Source organism: Pistacia vera, unplaced genomic scaffold (assembly GCF_008641045.1).
Source record: "Pistacia vera cultivar Batoury unplaced genomic scaffold, PisVer_v2 Contig156, whole genome shotgun sequence".
In the NCBI taxonomy this organism is placed as follows: Eukaryota; Viridiplantae; Streptophyta; class Magnoliopsida; order Sapindales; family Anacardiaceae; genus Pistacia; species Pistacia vera.
The window spans coordinates 285,257-310,021 of record NW_022195641.1 but is presented as its reverse complement, the minus strand read 5'-3'; the positions used below and the strand labels follow the sequence as shown (position 1 = coordinate 310,021).

Here is a 24,765-nt window from a genome sequence, read left to right as displayed (position 1 = left end):
CTAAGAAAAATTAAACCTATTTTGCTTTGTTATTGATGGTGTCCAATAGGAAGGAAGCCATAAAATCTAGGATAATCACTTTAAGAACATGAGAGTCATATATAAGGGAAAAGATCAGCAGTTACATGTCTTCTCCTTAAACCACAAAATCCAGAAAAGTATGTCCTGTACTTTTATGTGAGAGAAAATAATAAAGTAAAAAAAGTCATATATGTAAAGGGAAAGATTGCAGTTACATTTCCTCTTGAACCACAAAACCAGAAAAGTATTACATGTATTTTATGAGTAAAAAAAAAAAAATTCAAAATTTGAGAGTATAAATAAATAGTACAAAAGTTGCATTCAAGTTTAAACTTTAAAGTAGTCTATAAAATTCTCCCGTAAAAAAATTTCAAGAATAGATAACAACTTTCATCATTTTATCACTTAATAAAAATGGAATAACATTAATTATAAGTAAGAATATATATGAGTTTTAAGATAACCCAGTTAAAACGAGGAGAAAGTGGCATGAATGACAAATGAATATGAAAGTCCTCCACACCTTTGTACAAGAGAGTCCCAAAACCACTTACCAAAAAGAGTCCAAAACCAAAACATTATCATCAAAAATGGGCTGGGGTAGACATATCACTATGACGAAGAAACAATAAACTTTTGATCATGGCTATGACTGCTCACTTTTTTTACAACATTACAAAATTATTCAAGAGCATTGCCCCCGATTCAATCTGATGAGACATTACTTGGGAGCCTTTCAGTTGAAGAGGACCCCCCACATTCTTCGTCCTTCAATCTCTTTGCATCTTCTACACTGTTTTGCGTTGACTTATACTATTCTTGATAATTTATTTCCCCAGAAACATGGAACTAATATAATCTTTGCCGAAAACATTGGATTAGATATTATGATCTTTCATTGTGCAAGAATATAAAAAGATGCTTAATTGAACGAATCTCGATTTCCCAAGAATCAAATGAGAATTAAAATTGCGGCGATGGCTTTGAAAAGTAACATTTGTGTCTTACATTGAGCCTTTCACTTTCCTATGATACGTATGTCTATACATCTGTTGTTCTGAGCTTTGGTGTTACAGAGATGAAGAAAACACAATGGACTACCAACTGGAAACAATTTCACAATAGTATAACAAAAGAAAAGCAGCCTCCGTTAACCCACTATTAGAAAGCATCAAGATAAGGTATCATCACATTCTCACTTGGTCAACCAATAGATAAAAATCAGAAATGTGCATACGGATGCGACAAGGGAGAGAATGATTGTATCCATTGACTTTTTTCTCCTTATCGCTGAAAGAATGTTATTTACCTGCAATGGTTTGTCAAAGCAGTGCATCGATCAATACAAGGATACAAACAGTTCAATATTGCCAAAAACAAGTACAAACAAAAATCTATGCTAAGAGCAGCTTCGTGTTATGTGATCACTCCATTATGTTTTGTCTCTCCTTTAAATGATGTCAACTTGATTCACTGAACCATTCACAATTTCTTTCTTTCTTTCAGCATCATACAATGCACTTAAGTGTTAAAACGTCCTTTACTGTAGATTTTGTAATCTAGATTATATTTCTGTGTGACTAATCCTTTTCTCAAGCACCTTAACTCTTTCTAAGAGTCCACACATCATGGAAAGCAATAAGATTCAAATTCCAGTTCATGCATATGCTAAACGAGCTCTGAAAAAAATAATAAATTACTATTTGAGAAATGTATTAAACATGAATAACCACATTAAGAGATGTTCATACCGAGGGAAGGCGGCTGCTAACATTACTGAGCTTTGAGTTGATGCCCCCGAATGTTGAACGTTGAAGGACCAGCGTACCAAGTGTTGCTTGAGCTTGTGAAATCACAGAATCCATCTGCAGCACCAGAAAATAACAGGCAACTGCGATGAAATGCTATAGTTGAAATAAATATCAGTTCACTTTAGCAGTTTGATCTCCTTTCTTTTAATTATATTCCATATAATGTGCCTCTAGAGATTCTACAACTTTCCATCTTAATACATTAAAAAACAAATTCAATCAATAGTTTTATTTTTATTATTTCTATATCTTATTCATGTGCCCAGGCAATTGGCTTGGAGATGGAGATCAACCAACATGACAAAATGGAATTCTAAAAAATTGATGCATGAATCTGCTCTAAGTTCTCTTTGAATTTCTAGTTAAGGATTAAAAAAAATTGTTTATCTACAAAAGAAAGACCTCAATACCACAGACATTTTTTTTAATGAATGCAATAGAGATAAGAATTGTGAAGAAGCTAAATAAAAGCTTCATTGAGCCCGCTTCAAAATTATTAATTCTACAACTTATCTGTGAAATATGCTACTCTTTCAACCCATGACGTAATTCTCCACAGTCCACATTAAACCAAGCTTACCAGTAATTACACACATGTCAATGTTTAAAAAGCAGACTCAATATTACAGTATATTAGAATTTGACATTAATTCCGTCCACAAAAAGTTAACACTAAGAACCATTATCATATATTACCTTTCCAAACAAATTACCACATTTGCAGATTGGCAGCTACCTTTCTTTAAGTATATTATGTTTCAATGGAGGATAATGAATATACAGAAAATGAATATACATAATTTATTTAGCAACCCAAAATACAGTAAGATAATCCCAATTGGATGCAAAATACCCAAATCCACCTTATTTGGATCTAGAAATTCTGTTACAACTGGTTAGTGCACCTGCATATTAATCAAGACAGCTGAACAGAAACATACTATAGCTTAAGACAACCTGGGAGCACATATGGTAACCAGAAACAGAAAAGATGGATAATCCAAAGAGTTGAGATTTGTGGTCCAAATCCCCTTGTGGCCACCTGCTTAGGATATTCATATCCCAGAAGTTTTCTGGCCACTAATGTTGTAGGGCCCAAAAGTAGTCCCAATTTAGAACTCAAAGATTTGTAGTACAAATCCCCTTGCGGCCACCTGCTTAGGATATTCATATCCCAGAAGTTTTCTGGCCACTAATGTTTTAGGGCCCAAAAATAGTCCCAATTTAGAACTTGGAGAGCATGTAAAGAGGATTGTGGAATTTGGATATTAGGAAAAAAGAAAAAAGAGATTGTCTGATATTCTTTAATTCCTCACTCTTTACAGACAAACTAACCAATTATCATAATTAAGTTAGCAATGTCACGGCAATCTAAATCATCATTTCATTCTAAGGACAAAAAAATTATATTGGCACTTAATTTACCCAAAAAAAGAAGAATTATCTGTGTACATACCTGTCCTGTACTTCGGCCAATGGATACATGCTCTTTAAGGAGAGCTTGTTCTGCAGAACCAACACCTTCTTCCAAATCTAACCTAGTCCGATCAAACTCTCTAAAATCCTCAAGGAGTGAAGCATGTTCTTGCTTAGCTTTAAGGCTGGAGCGGAGACGATAAAATTCCTGCACTTCAATCATGTCTAACAAGAAGTTGGTGCCCATTCGTGCAATCTAATGGTTCATAGCAAACAAAAGCAAAATTGACAAACCAAAAAACCAAAAACTAAGGCATTCATACATGCTGGCTTCAACTAGCTTTAAGTCCAAAAACTCTCCAGTAACAAATGAAGCGCTTAAAATGAACCTTAAAGGTATATTTTTCATAATATCCCACATCTCAAGACTCAAAAATCTGAACTCTTGTCTTNTGTAGGGCCCAAAAATAGTCCCAATTTAGAACTTGGAGAGCATGTAAAGAGGATTGTGGAATTTGGATATTAGGAAAAAAGAAAAAAGAGATTGTCTGATATTCTTTAATTCCTCACTCTTTACAGACAAACTAACCAATTATCATAATTAAGTTAGCAATGTCACGGCAATCTAAATCATCATTTCATTCGAAGGACAAAAAAATTATATTGGCACTTAATTTACCCAAAAAAAGAAGAATTATCTGTGTACATACCTGTCCTGTATTTCGGCCAATGGATGCATGCTCTTTAAGGAGAGCTTGTTCTGCAGAACCAACACCTTCTTCGAAATCTAATCTAGTCCGATCAAACTCTCTAAAATCCTCAAGGAGTGAAGCATGTTCTTGCTTAGCTTTAAGGCTGGAGCGGAGACGATAAAATTCCTGCACTTCAATCATGTCTAACAAGAAGTTGGTGCCCATTCGTGCAATCTAATGGTTCATAGCAAACAAAAGCAAAATTGACAAACCAAATAACCAAAAACTAAGGTGTTCATACATGCTGGCTTCAACTAGCTTTAAGTCCAAAAACTCTCCAGTAACAAATGAAGAGCTTAAAATGAACCTTAAAGGTGTATTTTTCATAATATCCCACATCTCAAGACTCAAAAATCTGAACTCTTGTCTTTAAAGGGCATAAATACAACAATTAACAACACCAAACCTGGAGAACTTAGTTAATGGAAAGAATGTGCTAATTACCAAACTACAAGATGCATAGATGATATGAAATTCCAGAAACAAATGTGCGTGACAAAGAGAGAGAGAGAGAGAGAGAGAGAGAGAGAGAGAGGTAAGACATATAATGAGTAATTTGAAAAACCTCAAACTGCAATGTTATCCAATTTCAAAAAGTATTATGTTTTAACGACACAGTATGGTTAAATCCCACATCCAATAACAAGAAATCAGATATCCACCATCAAGCTCTAAGAAAAATTAAACCTATTTTGCTTTGTTATTGATGGTGTCCAATAGGAAGGAAGCCATAAAATCTAGTATAATCACTTTAAGATGCATGAGAGTCATATATTAAGGGAAAAGATCAGCAGTTACATGTCTTCTCCTTAAGCCACAAAATCCAGAAAAGTATGTCATGTACTTTTATGAAGAGAAAATATAATAAAGTAAAAAAAGTCATATATGTAAAGGGAAAAGATTGCAGTTACACTTCTTCCTCTTGAACCACAAAACCCAGAAAAGTATTACATGTATTTTATGAGAGAAAAGGAGCAGAAAACATAGTTTAAAGCTGAGAGCACTCAGACATATGTCAGACTCAAGCAACTATAAATATTTTGGTAGCATTTATACAAAAGTTCAATGTTCATCTGCACACTAGTTCAAGTAAACAGAATGTCATTCAAGTTCAGCACACTACTAAAGGTCAATTAAGAAGCCATGATACCTGAGTAAGATCTTGGAGAATTTCCTGATGACGAGTTAGGGTGTGAGAAACCATTTCAGATCCTCCAGACGAAACCCAATCTTGCATTTGAATGTTGACTTGTTGTAGCTGTTTTAGTAGTCTGTCTATCCCAGATTCAAGATCGTTCTCTCCTGTGTCAACTTTAGTAGAGACCTTAGTGGAAACAAGCTTTCGGTACGAATTCATCTGCTCATCCAACTGTGCTTCCAATTTTCTTGCCTGCAATTATAGATAAATCAATCATTTGCATAAAAGAAAAATAATAATGAGATTACTTTGGCAACAATCACTAAAGTATAAGTACATTAAAATGAGCAGACAATTAAAGTGAAGTTGTCCACCAATTCAAAACTAAGAGATGGGAACTAGGGCAGTCAAACAGGTTTAGAAACAACAGTTTTCACAAGAAATCTGCAAAGTTCTAATGATATACCTCTTCTCTAAGATTTGTGTTGTTGCATCCCCAAAGATAAACCAGCATCGCTTATTATTTTAACCAATCCAAGTTTGAAATATGCATCAGGAGGTATTTTAGATGAAATTAGGATAATAATTTCTCAAAATAAATTTTAAAGCAAGTTTAATGAATTACCCTTTTTCTAAGATTTGAGAGGTTTGTGCCTCTAAATTTAACAATGATATTATTTTCTGTTTCGAAGGTTATGACCACTGGAATAAGACAACTAATGTGCCTCTGTTATTTTTTCATAACAAACTTTAGACAGACAATAAGCCTAAAAGTTAAATAAATTCTCATTTTCTATATTTGGTCAAGTAAGGGTCTTAGTCACTGGAATCAAACAACCAATGAAGGCCATTAAACTCCAGTTTTTCAACTATGGTTTTCAACTTTATAACAGTATTCATGCCATTAGACAAGCAGAAAACTCAAATTTCAGGAACTAAGGCAACATACGCTAGGTATATGAATAAATCACAAGACAATTGTCATCAACAGACTCCAAAATGAAGTTCTTTAAGAATGACCAACCCAAGGGTCTTCAAAATTGCAATTGAACCAGCAAGGGGATAAAGTATAGGTAAAACATGTATATTCCATCAACAACCATTCAAGAACTGCACTCTTAATCAAGCTATGGAAGTTTCAGAATGATGTGGCAGCTAACAAACATTGTTTTAATTCTTCACGTTGGGTTTATGTCCTCAAAAAGAATCAAGCTTGCCACCTAAAAGATCAAAAAATAAATTCCGTTGATCTGAATCCAGGGTACGAACCTACTAATGTTTACCTGGTCATTATCAATTTAAAAAGTAGAGTTTGAAAACAAAATTAACATTAATTACGTACACATCAATAATTTTTTCCCTATTCCAAGGAGCCGGTTAACTAATGTTTAATCATTTTATGCTCATCTGAGACAGTAAACGAAAATAGAATTCATGATTTGCTCAATGATAAGATTAATTAATCTCATTAAATGCAATACTTGTCTCTAGTTCCTATTGTTAGCAAATGCTATAACACACTCACACTGTATCATCAAATATAGCTTTTGATAATGACAATTAGTAAACAGCTCTAAGTGAAATGACCAAAAGGAGCATGGTCCTTTTACTGAGCAGCAAACTAGGAGATTGGTCCTCAGCACCTTTAGCCATGGGTAAGGGATTAAATTTCAAACTGTTTGTCAAATTATCCGGGGAAACCAAAATCAGAATTCACAATTAATGGGGACCAGAGAAGTCTTGTAATCCATTAGTGTTATGCCCAACTTCTCTCACATTCAATTCATACGAAAGGGTGATCGAAAGAAAGGATTACAGATGGAGTCTGTCTCCTTCTGGGCGTTTAATGTGTAGAAGTGAAGAGACTTTTGATCATGTACTCCTTAATTGTTCTTGTACCATCCTCAAAATGAGGAAAAACAAATACTGTCCTCATTCCATTTTCTTGTGAAGCACCATACAAGGAGAACAAGTGAAAAACCTTATTAGTAGAATAAGGTTCCATCCATCTTTTATCAACCACAGTGCTACATTAACAAATGCAATTTTGAGGAGACTCTTCCTGGTGGACAGGAGGCTGATTGCAACAAAGTAAATCACATAAAATCCCCCAAGGCAGACAGTTAAACATTTCAAATTAGTTGCTATCCAGAAAACAAGAAACATCTCCAATCAAAAGCCAATATATAATTGCAACAAGTTACATCAGCAACTTAGTACAATCCTTTTCATGACCAGGAAGGAGGGCTCTCCTTCATATACAACGGTAAGTTAATATACAAGAACTATCTGATTTTTAAACCAAAAAAAAAAAAAAAATAGAAGCACTGACCAAACTATAGCCACAAGAAATTCCTAAGCGTTTGTCAGAAGAAAGCACAGTGCACATCAAGGAGGCAGAATACTAATTTCACTTCACACGAAACAAACTTCTAACCTTTTACTATCTGTTTGGATCTAATAAGTTAACAATCATCTGATTTTCCTTCCTGTCCTTCATTCTCTTCAGAATCAAACAGAGCTTTAAGGCACGCAACCTCCATAATTATGCATAATTCGAGGTCAATTCAATATTGAATTGTCAATGCCTTCAAAATAATCTCACCAATAACATCAGATCCATATAATTCTCATTCATAATCCCTAAACCTTTAATTCCTAAATCAGACACGCCTTCTAGAAAGCTTAAAGACTAGATTGATTCAGTACCAAACTATAACACAGATTAATCGAGTCAAATTATTAGCTATCCAATCCAATCCAATCAAAGAATCGTATGTAATTCCTCTAACATTAATCGCAATTCTCGACTTCATACCTCGTATCTTAAACAATTCCACAATTCAGTTCCGAAATTCTTTGCAACCAAATAGAACTCAACAAGAAATCTTAAAAAAAAAAAAAAATCAAAATCAAAAGAAAAGAAACTGAACCTGTTTGCGTAACGCGTCCCATGAGCTCGGTACTTCCATGGTTGAACAGCAATTCGATCTCTCAAAAATTCAAACTCCTCTGTTTGATTATTTAAAAAATAGATTTATTGCTTCTTGTTTGAATAAGAGAAATAGAAAGAAAGGTTTTGATTAAGGGGTTGTTTGGAGACGGAGACAGATTGTCTACTCAACGGCAGTATGGCCGATTGCGTAATCACTAATTCATTAACCGGCCCGGGATGAATAAGATCCTGTGTTATTGATTTTGGTGAAAAGGTCATAACCTATACTTTCTTTCCGAAAATGCCCCGTTGTTTTAAAGAGAGATTGTTTATATCGATTGAGGTACAATGCCGTTTGTAGGAAATGAAATTTGGTATTGCCGCGTATTCTAAACTCGTCAAGTTGGGTCGGCGGGTATTGTATTAAAGAATAAAGAATTCACGCTACAGTTAAAATTATTTTATCAAGAAATTAAGGATTAAATTATATTCCGATTGTTTCGAGTTGGACATTATCGTTAATATCTTTCAAATCATTTTAAACAAAGAAATAAAATAAAAATTTGTGAAATAATATAATTTTAATAAAGTACAGTATTTTGGTTTAGAAAACGACCAACCATATTAAATTAATTTTATTTTACTTTATTCGCCCATTTTGAGACGTTTCATTGCAGTTGCTTTTATTAATCTTCGTGAAAGGAAGACGTTTGATTCAAGGGATGTTATTAAACTGCCCAGTGCCCACCGTTTGGGCAACAATAAATTAGCGTTAATCATTTCAACGAGTACGCACTGATACGCCTGAAATGACCCGCCTGATGGGAGAGCGACTTAGACATAACTAAGTTTCCGTAATGAGAAGTTGAAGTTGGTACTCAAAAAGTTTGAGAAAGATAAAAGATATTTTCCGTCCTGTACCGTTATAAATTTTCGTTTTATAATAGTAAAAAAACTGAAATACCTTTTCAAGTTTGACATCTTAGTCTTTAATTAATTTATCACTAGTCTACTTATTCATAGTAACGGATCTAGGAATTTCTTTTAAGGTGGGCTAAAATAAAAATTTATTATACATTATTTTTTTTTATCCATTAATATTTTTGTTAGGGTGGACCAAAATATATAAATTATATATATTAATATTAAAAAAAAAATTCAAAAAGTGGCTGGATCTGCCACTGCTTATTCAATTACATAAATACCCACATCATTATGGTGAATTACATTATACCCTCATGTTATTATGAGTTAGTAAAATGACCATTTTATCCCTATGAGTTTATAAAAAGTGAGACACAGCAAGTGACCAATTTATCCTTGTTTTGGTAGAAGCAGTATCAATATACTCATTTGTGGCTGAAAATTGAAATTTTTCATAATTTAAAAGAAACCATTCATACAAAAGAATTGAGCAGTTTAAACAGAAACCATGAAAATTGAAATTTTTCGTAATTTAAAAGAAAGTATTCATAATTAACATCAATTCAGTACATGATATTCAATATCAATTAAGTCTTCATGGTTTAAATAGAAACCATGAATTCAGTACATGAAAATGTGATATACAACTGAAACTTCAAACTTCAAATCAGGTTTGAAAAACTGAGCAGTTTCAAGATGCACACCCATAGCTGCAAAAATAGGCACAAAATTGTCCTCGTCTCCATCCTCCAAATCCACAAATGCACACCCATAGCTGCAAAAACAAGCACAAAATTGTCAAAAGACACATTTTGAGGGGCGGACTAAGAACAATGATATTATTTATGACACCATTACCAAATATACTTTTCCAATGTAATAAACTGTAGATACATACTCTTGTCTGGTACAGACATCATCATTGCAAATCCACTACAATGGGAATGCATCGTGCAAACTGGATTCCTTAAAAAGAGACATGAGAACATTGAAAATTTTGTAAAGATAAAATCATGTTTCAGCATTCTACTATAGTTAAACCAGCGACAAGGGTCTGAATAAAGAGACTAATCCTTCCTTAGTTCCATGTATGCATGGAGAAGACCTTCTTGATTTAGGACAACAATTTCCAACAATTTATATTTTTTGAAAGAAATAGAAACTGAAAAAAAAATTCAGATGTGATACTCTTCTAATACTCAACCCCAAACAATGAAATAGTAGTAACCCTTTTAGACAAGAACCCACACAATAATAGCAATCAACAACCAATAAACCAGAGCAATCAGCCAAGAAACCCAGAAAAATATAGCAACCAACAACCAATAAATCACCCGACCAGCAAGCCAATACAAGGATAATAAATAACAAAATGCAACCCAACGACACAGATAAAGAGTAGCAAAGCTAAACTAAGACAAAAAGAGATAAAAACAATGCAAGACTTCGAATATCCTCCCCTATTTTCCACTCTTCACTTTTCTGAAAATCCTCCCCAATTCTCCCTGACTCCTTTTTATCCCATTCAGAATCTCTCCATGACAGAATTCCCACCTATCCCACATAATTCTTCCTTAACATTCACACGCCTAGGAACACTTTTGCCCAACTACAAATAATCATCTACTACCCATTCCAACACATTAGGTGTTTCATTAGATTCCCATAATTCAACTGCTAATAATCTTGCACATGAACATATCACATTATAGCTAAGTAATAATACACACCTATTCTTCTTAGTTGTTGTGTTAGAGCTCTAGGTGGCAAAAAAACATTTAGTTGACTAAGCAACATGTTCGAAACACTGAACAAAGTATAGAAACAATGGGTGGGTTAGAATAGGATAATCAAAGTACAAATAAAAAAAAAAAAAAATGTGATAGAAACAAAAACAACCTACTGCTACAGCAAACAAAAGAACTTCCCCATTGCATGATTGACTTGGTTGACCTATTAAGAAAAGTAAGAATAACATTAGCGAAGGTAAAAAGTAATTGACATAAATATTATATGGTTTAAAATAGTTGTAAGTACCCCTTGAACTTGAAGCTTGGGACAAGTTTGCTGCAACTCGAACTCCTAAAGAGGGTGCAGTCATTGTTGGCACAAAGGTTCGCTGCAAATAAAAAAATAGAAATCAGTATTATAGAAAAAATATGATGAAATTGACATTTTTTTTCTATTACCTTCCGCTTCTTCCTTTTATCGACATTTGTTGGATTTTTTTTTGCAGGACCTTTTGTTATGCCCCAAGATACTGTAGACACTACACCTAAGTGTAGAGATCCTTTTAGATTTTGGCTATTCATTTGGATCTCTCCTTCTTGATTTCAAAGGTCTGCCAACCTTAGGCTGCCTGTATGGTGGCCAAATATATTCATCACTGACCTCTGGCCAACTAGTCTTGTCGGGAATAGGGTGGACCATGTATGCATAAGTTTGCAGGTACATCGAAATTCTAAGATTCGGATCAACATAATGTTCATAGTTGGAAATGTTCTTGTGTAACAAACAGGCAATAGCATGAACACAAGGAATTCCCGATAGTTGCCATATCCCACAATTACACAGTTGCTTACCCAAAACTAGAACATGAGTTTTACATGGGTTTACATTCTCATCATCTACTTCAAACTCATCAGATCTAGGGTACCAGACTTTGACATTTCTAGCTGCCTCAATCATCTTGTCTATCTTTCTGTGAACTATTGGTGGAAGAGGTGTAATCCACTTTGTACTAGCTTTCAATCTACATTGTAACCGCTTCATTACCCTACTTCGTTAAAGTTCCAATAGACTTAGTATAGGAAGTTCCCTGTCTTCACCAAGCCATGAGTTGAAGCACTCACTCATGTTGTTAGTTATGTGATCTGACTTTGCTGTTCATGTCTGGACCATTGGTCTGGTTCATTTTCAAGCAACTATTTGTACGCACCCTTATCTACATCCTTGACACTTCCCATGGCCTTAACAAAATCTGGTCTGTTTGCAGCTTTACTCAGTGCCCAAAACAATTTCCTCATGTGAACCCTAGGAAATTTTTTTTTTGAAGTTTGCATACACATGCTGAGCACAAAATCGACTCTTTGCATTTGGCCAGTTTGCTTCTAGTGCATTTAGAATACCCTTTTACCTATCACTCATGACTGTAACATGCTCTAAATCACCCAAAAAATCATACAACAGTCCAAGGAAGAAGCCCTATGAGTCATTATTCTCCGCCTCATAAACACATATTGCCAAAGGGAATATCCCACTGTTTGCATCCATAGAGACTACCGATAGAAGTACCCCACCATAGTGACCTTTCAAATGATACCCATCAATTCCTATGAAATGCCTACACCCCTCCAAAAATCCTCTTTTTTGAACAGCAAAACTTACAAAAAATCTCTTGAATCTAGGACTTTGTGGGACTATTTCTCTAATTGTAAAATTGTCTGGGTCTTCTTCTCTAGCCAACCTAAGTTCTATCATGGATCCAAGGTTAGTGACCTGAAGAATGTGGTTGTAATTGAACAACCAGGCAAAAGACTCAACATGTTGTTTTTGGGTCATTCCGGTGGCCAACCTTCTAGCCCTATACAACTTCCTTTTATGTATCTCCAAAAAATGCACATTTCCTAATTCAGCATTTGGGCTTAACATAACTCCCCTGTGTGACTGAATGAATCCCTTCATCTTCTTAGCAATCCATGAGGCAGAGGCATCTGGGTTGTTATATATTCTAAGGCATGTGTGGTTGGTTTAATATTTCCTAATCTCCCACGATTGTTTGTCAACCATTAAGGTTGCAAATAGAAAGAATGGGCAGCCTTCTTCTTTACACACTGCTTTGATCCTCTGCTTGTCATTATGCACCCTCTCACTGCGAACCCTTTTTGAATTATGTAGTCCTCGAAAATTTCACTAAAATGGATTTTATTTCTAAAAACCTACCCCACCTCAAATTTAATTTTCCCATCTGCCCCATACTGAAACTCACTTGCCTTCATATGCCTACTCATCCTACTTACTGCATCCTCATCCTTACTAGTCCCCCCCATGAAATCGTCATTGTTTTTCTCGTAATCAAACAGATGCCCCCCAGTTTCAATCCCTATCTCTCCCTCATTATCACTAGTTTCAGCCCTTTCCTCTCTCCCATCATCTCCATCATTATCACCAGTCTCACCATCAACATTCCCAGCTACACCAGCAAATCCATTATTGCTTTCATCATCATTGGAGGCATCACTCTAATGGAAGTCATCCTCACAATATTCTTCGGGGGGAATTTCTATTTGAGTGTCATTAGGTTTAGTATGGTTGGGTTTTGGCAAAGGCTGCAATGGTTCCACACACTGTATAGGTAAAGCTTCGACATACAACCTAATGTCCTTTAACCCCTCGGACCTATATTGCTAGAAAAGGGATGCCACATCCTCATCACTATCGATTAAACATTTCTCCTCCGACAATGGTAAAGTAGATTCCACCCTAAACTTCTCATTAAGATTAAGTTGAACTGCCTCATTCTCTTATGCAACACATTTTTTCATATCCTTTATCAATACTATGTAGTTAAATTCATTAGGGTCCACATTCCGCATCTTACAATCAATACCGAACAACTGAAATTTTAAATTAAATAGTTGTGGCTCCATCCTGCAACCCAAAAATATATAAGACAGGCTATTCACACTCCCAATAATCAATTCAAGCAAACCAGCCCCACAGTTTGGCTGGATTTTATTCATTACACACTCCATCATATAATCAACTTTTTTAAGAATAAACCCTAAACCAAACAAATAAACAACAAACCTTAAAAACAACCATACATGTAAAACCAAGAACATTCATTACACACTGCTACATACAATGAGATTGGTACGTGGCGTTGTTAACCGGGTGGTCAACCCGTAAACTTACAGGCCTCTGCACATACAAAGTACTCTTTCCCGCCAATAGCAGTGTACACCCAGTTTTCCAGCCGATATACCATACCTCATTAACAAAATGTAGTATCAAACATCACAAATGAAGGACATCATATAATCAACTCTGTTAAAAAAAAAAAAAAAAATCTAGTTGTGGCTTCATCCTGCAACTCAAAAATATATAAGACAGGCTATTCACACTCGCAATAATCAATTCAAGCAAACCAGCCCCACCGTTTGGCTGGATTTTATTCATTACACATTCTAGCATATAATCAACTCTTTTAAGAACAAACCCTAAACCAAATAAACAAACAAAAAACCTTAAAAACAACCAAACATGCAAAACCAAGAACATTCATTACAATTTACACATTGTCGTCGACCTTAGTTCAGTCATCCTCCATCGTCATCATTACCCCACGACCCTAAACCAAACAAACAAACAAAAAACTTTAAAAACAACCAAACATGCAAGTAAGAAAAACCAAGAACAAATAAGAAAAAACCGAAGAACAAACAAGAAAACCAAGAAGAAACTTTTGGTTAACCCTTCAATTTTCGTTGTTCAGTCGTCGTCGATGATTTATACTGTTAATAACGCCGACCTTAGTTCAGTCGTCCTCCACCGTCGTCGTTACCACATGATTCTCTCCCTTAGACGTCGTGTATCATCTTCGTTTAGGATTTGTTACCGTTCAGTGAACTTACTCTGCCACTATCGTCGGTTTTAGCTCCTCTATTGTCGATGGTTTCCGTTTCACTGTCGTTGATGATGGTCTCCAAACAATGGTAGCAGTTTCGTTCAAAAGCTTCTTTCAGAGAGTTAGAGACAAATGAGAAGGAAACGAAGAGGCAAAAGTTTTGCTTTATTTGATTTTTTGCAAAGTTAATTTAACGTGACACGTGTCAATCTCTAAAGTGAATCTTCCAAAAGAAGTTTCGCTCTAGATATCGAGGTGATAATTTGAAAGTTAAAAGTTTGATGGCTGTACAAAATTATTGTATTACCCTTTATGAAATAGAAATCACTAGCAGTACAAAATGGAAAGTACTTATTTGTCGTTACTAAACCTTTTGGGTACCCATTTGTCTTTACGGCAAACCTTGGCTACTTGTAAGTGTTCGACCGCCATAATATTAACTTTTATAACTAATCTTCCTTAGCTTTTATTTTTTTTATTTTATCATGTGTTCAGACTAGTTTGTACGCACCTCAACTAATTCTTTGAGACCCTAAAGTTAACAATCGGATAAATCCTCTCAGTGGCCACCCCTATTAGTTACTCAGGTGGATCAAACTTAAGACATCTTGAGTAATTTATACAAGAGTCTTAGTTGACCGTTAGACCACTCAATGATAGTTCATTTTCTTTAGCTTTTCAAATTCACTGTTGCAGAATTTTTTTATTTTTTATTTTAAATAAGTATGCATAGATAGAAAGAGAGTCTACAAGAAGATCAGAATGAAAATGATCATCCTACCTCAGGACAAACTTTGGGTTAAGATCAATAGAATCAATTAGCTTACATACAAAGACTAAAGAAGGCAAAAAAACAAGAGAAGACAAACACTTGCCTCTCCTAACTTAGGATGCCCTTTCGAGTTAGGACGCAAAAATCAACAAGCCTATACCGGACTGAAAGAAAACAATAAAAGATCTATTCCTTAGGGGTGTGCAAAAATACCTACTATCCAAATCGATCATGCTAATCGAATTGAATCCAACCAAATTTTTGTGTACCCAAAAATCCATGTTGGGTTCAGATAATAGTAGCTCATGATGTATCCGAATTTTCGGTTTGGATACCAGATAATATCAAAAAATTAAACCGGGTACTCGAAACCCGGTTTAATTAAAAAAAAAAATTTTAATTTAAAACAGTCAAATAAAACTATTACACTAAAACACGATTCTTTTCTTCCTTATTTCTTTTCTTTGACTCATAACAAAAGCGCCAAAATCACTTTGACCTAAATCGTTAATTTCTCCTGTTCTCCACTCCATTCCAGTTCGCATTCCGTCGTTCTCGTTCCAGCCGGCAGCCGATCGTCGCCAGTCCTCTATCCTCAAGCTCTCACAACAGCCGGCAGCCACACGTGGACGTCTTCAGTCCTCTGTCCTTAAGGTATGTCAGTCTTATTCTCTGTTCTATTCTCTGTTTATTCTCGGTTAGACAGCTGCTTATTGCTTGATTGAGTTCCTCTTTAATCTTTATTAACTAATTTGAAGCTCATTTTGATTAAGCAGTTCAAAAGGTTTTTGTGCCTTGTCTGACTCCTATTTGGAAGCTTATAGATAGTGTGGTAGTAAGAAGCTAGGTACGGTTTTGGTTTATGAATGTTGAATGTGCTTACTGCTTACAGGCTGAATTTTATTTGGACTCAGTTTGGTTTATTAATTTTTTGCAATGGGAAATCTAGTGTTTATCAATTAATTAATGATGAAGCACTTTTAATTTGGTTTACAACTTACCTTACCCAGAATTGAATTTGTGTGAGTTTATCAATTTGGTTTACACAAATCTAGTTTGGTTTACAGACTGGTGAAGCACTTTTAATTTAGTTTATGCCTTACCCAGAATTGAATTTATGCGAGTTTTTAAGTTACTTTTAGGAATTACTTTCATTCATAAGCACTTATTATGCTATTTGACTAATAAATTGCCTCAGAAAATGTTATTTAGTAACATATAATATATAATTAGTATGATAATATCATTAATTGTGGCTATTTGTGCATTGAATTATTTGTAATGGATTGATTTGTTTTGGGGGTCCAAATTCAAATTGTTAATGTGTTAATTTTGAGTTTAAACCATAATTATCAAACTAACTTTATGGTTATTCTTTATATTATCTCATCCTTTCAGAACAACTATTTAATAAGAGGTAGAAGACGATATCTCAAGTTTTGAGAATCATCAAGGCGTTCATCATGCCGAAGAATCCCCTTCCACTCCAGACACTTTCTCACTACATCTCTGCAGAGTTCCTTTCCAGCGAAGAAAGTCAGATTAAGCGCTCAGTTTGTATTCTGTGCCTTTGTTTCCTGTTTATTTTGGCTCTACTCATACGACGTCAAGGTGATTGCTAAGTAATAAACACCTTTGAGGGGTTTAATGTCTTTGTGGTTTGCATCATGTTATCAATCACTGGAGTATATTGTGTGTTGCTGATCAGAAACCAGCCTGAGCTTGCAGTTCTTCGGAGATGTTATTTCATGCTGTCCGTTGTTTCAATGGCATCAGCTTTATCAATATTGGGATATGCCTTGTTTCTGGAAAGTTTCAGGTGGGTTTATGGAGGACTAGATTTTGGCAAGATGAATATCTCAGCTTTTCAGATTTGATGAAAAAAGTAAGCAAAAAAGAAATTTATCAGCCAAAGATTTCTCTTATGTTCCTTTTTTAATGTTGAATTTGATAAACATAAAACTCTGCTATTTTCCTTGTGTTTTAGAATAGAGTAACTCTAAATTAGATCCAAAATATGTTATTTATATGGGTTGCGAGTTTGTTTCTAGATTGTTTATATGTTATTTGCTGATTATGACCAGAGTTCTTTTATTTGTGTGCTTCATTGAAATATATAAGATTCATGCATATTTGGGGATTTGGTTTCAATGCCTTTCACCAGAGCACAATGTTTATTTGAAGAATTTGGGGGTATGAAGGTCTTTATGATTAAAGCTTCATTGTTAGTCTGGTTCTTGGATTTGGAAGAAACCTCAACAGTTTGAAGAAGAGACTATGTTTAAATTCATTTTGAATTATTATCAAGTAAACAAGCCTCAGATTTATTGTCATTTGGTGGAGGTTTAATTGATTGAATTTCCCAATCTTCAGTATCTCCTTCTGATTCTTTGAAATGACCAATTCAAGTTCTAATCAATATTGAGTTAGAAATGTTTTGATTCGCAACCGGTAAAGATTATTTTCTTGACATTGCTAGCATGAATTGAAACATAAATTTGCATCTCCTTACTACAACAGGAACAGAAATACAGTGGTTAACTTTTGTATTGAGAAATTCAGGCCTCTGCATGTCTCCTAATCTTCTTCTTTAGTTTATTTCTTCAAGTTCTTTTCTCTTCTCCTCTGCTTTAACCTTTCGTTTCTTCACCTGCAAAAGCACATCCCCCTGATCGAATAGGTAATATTAGAAAATCAATGCTTGAAAATAATAGCTTTCCAGATTTGATGTAAAATTAGGAAAAAAGAATTATCAGTCATGTTTTTGAAGATTGCTCTTGTGTTTCTTGAATCCATGTTTGTTATTGCACTTTCCTGTAAAATTATTAATCTTCTGAACTCCATTTTGAATGTTGAATTTGACAAACATATAACTATGACATTTGCCTTCCCTTTTGGAATAGAGTAACTCTAAATTAAATCCAAAATATGTTATTTATATGGGTTGCGAGTTTGTTTCTAGATTGTTTAAATGTTATTACTGATTATGACCAGAGTTCTTGTATTTGTGTGCTTCATTGAAATATATAACATTCATGCATATTTGGGGATTTGGTTTTAATGCCTTTCACCAGAGCACAATGTTTATTTGGAGAATTTGTCTATATGCAGGTCTTTATGATTACAAGCTTCATTGTTTTGCCGGTCTGGTTCTTGGATTCGGAGAAAATCTGCATAGTTTGAAGAGACTCTACATCTCAGATTTGTGGTAATTTGTCGGAGATTTAAAGAATGTTCTTTTTGAGCTTTTGCATTTCCTAATCATCTGTATTAGCTAGCTGTTTTAATCTACAATTGATCACATATGTGAAGCTAGTTAAATGATTGCCTTTTGAAACACCCAATTCAAATTGACATGTTTTGATTCACCAGTATAGAAAACTCTTTTGGTATCATTATCGAAACTGAAATATGAAAGAAATTCTTTTATGGGTATTCAACACCTGAAAATTTTCATGAAACACTAATTATAGCAAATAGTAAAGGATATATGGGAAAAGAAATAAATATCTCAAAACTAATGGAGGAGAGGTCTGTTTTCATCAGAATCAAAGGAAGTTCTATCTTTATTCTTCAAAGTTGGGAAGCTCCAATCATTGTTTTAAAAGCCGGACTGGACCGGCCGATCCAATCGGTTGGACCGTGAACTGGCCATGTGTCCGGTTCGGTTCAATATTAAAACTGTTATAATATAATAGACCGTTTTAAACCGTTTGAAAATCGGATATTTGTAGCGAACCGCCAGTCCAACCGGACCGACGGATAAACTGGCCCAAATCTAAAAATCCCTGATACGCGAAAACCCTTTTCATCGCGTTTAGTTCTTCTCTTTCACTCCTTCTCAGCTTCTTAAGAAAATGTTCTCAAGTTTCTTATGAAAATTTTCTCAGTTTCTTACGAAATTTTCTCAGCTTCTTCTCTCTTCTCTGCGAAAATTTATCAGCTTCGTCTGTGTGTGTTGTCTGTTCTCTGCAAAAATTTATCTCTGAAATCCCACCCAAATCGCATCTGAGCTCTCTGAAATCGACGACGACGTCTTCCTCCCTCGCCGGAAATCGATGACGCTTTCCTCTCTCGTCGGAAATCGACGACGTCTTCCTCCCTCGCCAGAATCGGCGACGAAAACTCTGTTCCTCGCTGGAAATCGACAGCGACAGCTCCATTCGTTGACGACAGCTTCGTTCCTCGATCCAGGTAGCCATTCTTCGATCACATAGTTGACTTTTTTGAGAGGGTTTTAATGGTTTTAGAAGAGGATAGAATCACAGAAATGGGGAAGGAGATGAAGAGAGTGAGGCCATTGTTGTGAGTGGTTCTTGGTTGTGTCTGTGTATGGATAATTTCGTGATTCATAGCTTGTGGTTTTTGGATAAGCATTTGGTAAATGCAGTAAAACCTTTTGATAATGATGCAAACTTAAGCTGGAGCAATAATCAATGCGGCATGGCTTTAGTCATTTGTTCTTCATAAAACTTTTGACTGTAATTGTAGTATTCTGTGTAGGCTTGGCTGTGGCTGGATATGGAACTTTTGACTGTAATCGTAGTATTCTATGTAGGCTTGGCTGTGGCTAGATATGGAACTTTTGAATTTTGATTGTAATCGCAAAATCTTTGATTATTTCTACTAATTAATTGATGTCTAAATGGTGATTAGTTGGGTTGAAGATGACATGTGCCGAATAGGAAATAGATCCTTTATGAACAATTAATTGTTAGGAGATTGATCTCTTTTCTTAAGATAGCAAAGCAGTTGGTTTACATGAGCACCCAACCACTTTTCATTGCTTAGTGCATGTTTAGTACGTGTTTTTCAAGTTTCAGATAGATGGCGTAATTTTTTTAGATTGAAAGTCCTGGAAACCTAATCATATTGTAAACGTTTCATTTGTTCGATTATAACTTAGCGATCTTATAAACCTTTTTAAGTTAGCTATAGTATTTATAATGTTAGTACTTAGTACTGTATTATAATTTATATATATAGTTATATACTAAATGAATGAGAGGAAAAAAATGGAAATTATATACATACTATACATATCAGTCCTATATTTTAGGTGGGATTTACTTCTTAAAATATTTTTGAAGAGAGAAATACTATAATATACAACAAAAGAAGAGAAAAACTTGCAGATACTAGGAGCTAGCTTTGTTGTTTAATGTATATATCATAATGTGTGATGACATCATCGGTCTAACCGAGCGGGTTGTCCTCCGGTCCAGTTTTTAAAACAATGGCTCCAATAGCTTTATTAGAAAGGGGTTCTAGATTTCTAGGCTAAGGTTTTGTTTGTTATTGTATTAGATAATTCTTTAAGATTATATTTAATATTAATTATTATTATGCTTAAGATTATAATTATATATGTATCGAGAAAAATCAATTCAATACAAAATAATTTCAAATAAATAGAACATTTTCCTTGGATAAACATTTTTGTAGTCCTGTCCTGACTGGACAAAGAACTGATCCCAATCATGAAATTGTTGGTATTATCGTGTGTTGGACCTATATGGTTACAAACAACACCACAAAATTGTACAACTCCTGAGAATTGCTGGAGACTGGAGTACATTATAAACGTTATTGAAGGGGGCAGGGAGGCTTATCATTTACGAACAAAACAAAACAAAAACAATAAAAATGGTAAACTCAATTTTTTTTTTTTTTTTTTAATCATATCAATCACAATAAGAAAAAAGAGAAGTGTTAATGAAACAATATGAGAAGTGCCTTTTTAATATTGACAGTAAGGAATATTGATTCGTCATTTACATTTAATTTAAGCTTGAAAGAAATAATATGGGGAGATTGATAGATTTGAATGGAGAAGGATGAAACATGTTAAATTAAAGCACGATTAATTGTGTTTTCAAGTTAAAATGTATTAATTTAAGGTCGGTACCCTGTTTAATCAATTAATTTTCTTAATTACAAAAATAGTTAAATAAAAACGGATAAGATCCGATTTGGGCCCAACACAAACCCGGTCCATACCCGTTGCACGCATGCTATCAAAAACTCCAAACAAAACCCTAACTTTGTGTTTTAATCGTGGTGAAGGTGCTTTGAAATTGAATTATTTTTATAGTTTGATAGTGAAACCACTTGTATAATGTGAATTTTCGTTTGAAGGTTTGATTTTTAAGGCTTATATACTGAATCTCTGGCGTTTTCAGCTTAAAGTTTTGTCATTTGAGTTGGCATATTGCGTTTTAAATTGATTATATGGCACATTGCGTTGGTTGTGTGAGAGAAATTAATGGAAAAAGCCCGTTGTTGCGGTCTCATAGTAGCTCTTCTCTGAGAATTTGATAAGTATTTATCAGGATTGAAGAATTCTGAGTGTCTCACAATATTACCTTTTTATTTTATTTTATTTTATTTGCAATTAATGACTTGCTTATTTTTTTTGTTTGCCCATTTTCCTTAATGTTTGTGGTTTAGTGTAAACATGGTCTGATATTAACAATTACTAACCTGTGTCTCTATATAGGAACTGGACCTTATCCGAATGAAACAGAGAGGGAAAAGGGCGAAATCAGCTCTTGTGAAGCCAGAATCTAAGCTGCTTTTTATCATACGCATACAAGGGTTGGTTGCATTCTTTGGTGATTTGCCTGAAGTTTTTTGCTTTATATTGTTTTGGGTTCTGATATCTCACTATCATTTTATTCAGGCAAAATGACATGCACCCAAAAACTAGGAAGATCTTGTACAAACTAAGATTGATAAAAATCTTTAGCGGTGTCTTTGCCATGGCTAGTGAAGGCATATTAGAACAGCTGCAAAAGGTGGAGCCATATGTCACGTATGGGTAAGAGACAAACATTACTTTCATTATTTTGTGATATGATCTGCTTGATGTTTAGCGTGAGGATCAAACTCTAAACATTTGGTGCATCCCATGAAACTGCATGATTTTTGTATGATATGCACGTGGCTGGATGATGAATGCTGTAATCTAGAATAATCTAGAATTGTAACTTCTCCGAGGATGCATCATTTTCACTTCATATATTCGATTATCCCTTAATTAAGTAATAAGAAGATAAGTGTTTTCTGTTGAAGGATACAACTATGGTCAAGTTCTACAGATATAATTATTTCTTAAGCATCTTGGTTTATGTTCTTGATGTGGGAGTCCTGCTGGTGTTGATGAATCTGTAGCTTTTATTCCTTCAACCAAACTGCTTATTCAGAAAATCATTTTATTAGTTTATCATCTTTAGTTTCCCAATGCAAATAATTTGTAAGATGTTGCCCTGGTGTGGAGTAATGATTAACCCTTAGGTACCAAATACTCTTACCTTTAAGTCAATGGAGATAGTTATAATTTTGGTTTTTCTTTGGTATTTCACTCAGTATTGACTAGTTCGAACCTCCATGGGCTCACTTTTAACATCCAATAGCTACTTTGTATTACCTTACATTTCCACTTTCTTTTAAGAATGTCCATCACTTTATGCTTTCCCAAATTTTTTTAATGCTATAAACATTGTTCATATTGTATTGATGATATTTTTCCCTTTTCTTGTTTTTGTTTTTGTTTTTGCAGATATCCGAATCTTACAAATGTGAAGGAGCTAATATACAAGAAGGGTTATGCAAAGATAGAGAAAAAAAGTATTCCTCTGACAGATAATAACATTATTGAACAGGTATTGAATATATCTTGCTTAGATTTTCATTTCCTTCATATGCATAATATCAATCTTCGCATGGTTCTCACTACCTTTGTGTTTCCTAGATTTCTTTAATTGTTTAGTGTCTTATTGCATATCTGGCAGACATTGGGGAAATATGGGATGGTATGCATTGAAGATTTAGTACATGAAATTGCCAATGTTGGTCCACATTTCAAGGAGGTGATCAAGTTTTTGGGGCCTTTTCTACTAAGCAAGCCAGGAGGATTTCTGGGGAAGAAACAACGATTCAAGGATGGTGGAGAGTCTGGAGATCGTGAGGATCAAATCAATGATTTAATCAGTAAGATGAACTAGTATTAAGAATAGATGGAAACACATGTGAGGATCAAATCAACGATATAATCATGAAATTGTATTACAGGTTGTACCTTTGATCTGCAGTCCCCTGTATCCCAATTTTGATGTTATTTTTTTTTTTAATTTAATTTTTCTTGCCGGTATAAGTAATATCAGTTTATTTGCTGACTCAGCATATCCCTGCTATCTTCTCTGCAGCTATAAAAAGCTCACTGATTTTGTTAGGGTTGTCATTGGTTGACCATTATTTTTAACTTTTATTTACCATAGCTGTTCAATTTTGCACTTTCTGGTTTGATGAACATGTCAACATGAAAGGTTTATTGTTCTGTGACCCTGAGAACAAAATACGAGTTTGTCATTTGATTTTATTTTACATGTTATATTATAAGTTCGATGTTGTGTTAACATAAGTCGCGTTCCGGAAATGTTATCAAGTTGTATGTATCCTCTTGTTAATCTATCCACATGTTAATCTTTTTACACCTCCATGGCTGACTCAATGGAACTCTAATCTTTACACCATGGTTGACGTAATCGAGCTCTAAATTATCATGTTTTAATGGCTTAAAACTAGGATAATTAATAAGGGTTTGGGAACATTGCCAACAACAACGAAGTTACATAATCCTTGTTAAAGTAACATAAAAGTCATAATCAATATATATATATATATATATAGGGTCTTGATTGCGGCTTGAGATTGGATGTTTTTGGGACTCCAAGTCTCTAACCTGTTGCAAGGGGGATGAGTGTCTTGTAAATATTTGTTTTGCCTCGTATATAACATTATCACGTGTTGACTTGGACATATTGGTCGAATTATGTAAATAATTGTCTCTATTGTTTAATTTTTATGTTGATGATTGGCTTTATATTTTTGTTTGATTGTAACTTTTAATTTCAACATGTTAGTTCGTACTTGAAATTCTGAATTATATTTCACAAGGCAATTATTTAGTGATGTCATTGATCTACATAGTATCAAAATTAGTGTGTAATGAGTCTTATTTGTCCTCCACTACAAGAAAAAATGTCTTATACAACGGTATTAAAATCTTGTCATAAAAATATATTTTATGATGTCTTATACGACAATACTATTTTTTCGACATAAAAGAATATTTATATAAGACGAGAGGCACAGTTGCCGCAAACTAGAAACCATATTCAACTAAGTAGCATATTCGTATATTGCACGAGTAAAAAATATTTAATTAAAAAGGTCAATTTTGAAGAGTAAATGTAAGAGGTCCAACTTGAGAGGGTTAAAATATTTTAACGGTTGTAAAAAACTTTGGAAACTATAAGGGGCAAAATGATGTTTGACAAGTTAATAATGTTAAAGTAACGCAATG

At 34.3% G+C, this 24,765-nt stretch overlaps 2 protein-coding genes across 3 annotated transcripts; one reads left to right on the top strand and one right to left on the bottom strand.

The window, feature by feature from the left end:
- Nucleotides 1-966: 966 nt before the first annotated feature.
- LOC116124786 (Golgi SNAP receptor complex member 1-1-like) lies at nucleotides 967-8,155 on the bottom strand. The gene is made up of 5 exons (XM_031410530.1): nucleotides 8,072-8,155; nucleotides 5,151-5,390; nucleotides 3,289-3,456; nucleotides 1,773-1,886; nucleotides 967-1,330 (listed from the first exon to the last, which is right to left on the bottom strand). The coding sequence occupies exons 1-5, from the start codon at nucleotides 8,108-8,110 to the stop codon at nucleotides 1,217-1,219; spliced, it is 675 nt and encodes a 224-aa protein (XP_031266390.1). The 5' UTR covers nucleotides 8,111-8,155; the 3' UTR covers nucleotides 967-1,216.
- An 8,846-nt stretch (nucleotides 8,156-17,001) lies between these two features.
- LOC116124792 (60S ribosomal protein L7-1) lies at nucleotides 17,002-23,631 on the top strand. Of its 2 annotated transcripts, none has more exons than XM_031410536.1 (6): nucleotides 17,002-17,217; nucleotides 18,510-18,606; nucleotides 21,898-21,995; nucleotides 22,081-22,218; nucleotides 22,960-23,062; nucleotides 23,192-23,631. In XM_031410536.1, exons 3-6 carry the CDS (start codon nucleotides 21,916-21,918, stop codon nucleotides 23,402-23,404), a joined length of 534 nt encoding a protein of 177 aa, XP_031266396.1. In that variant the 5' UTR covers nucleotides 17,002-17,217; nucleotides 18,510-18,606; nucleotides 21,898-21,915; the 3' UTR covers nucleotides 23,405-23,631. The 2 variants fall into 2 exon arrangements, with proteins under 2 accessions (XP_031266396.1, XP_031266395.1); XM_031410535.1 differs by having other exon boundaries at nucleotides 17,002-17,283.
- Nucleotides 23,632-24,765: the final 1,134 nt, after the last annotated feature.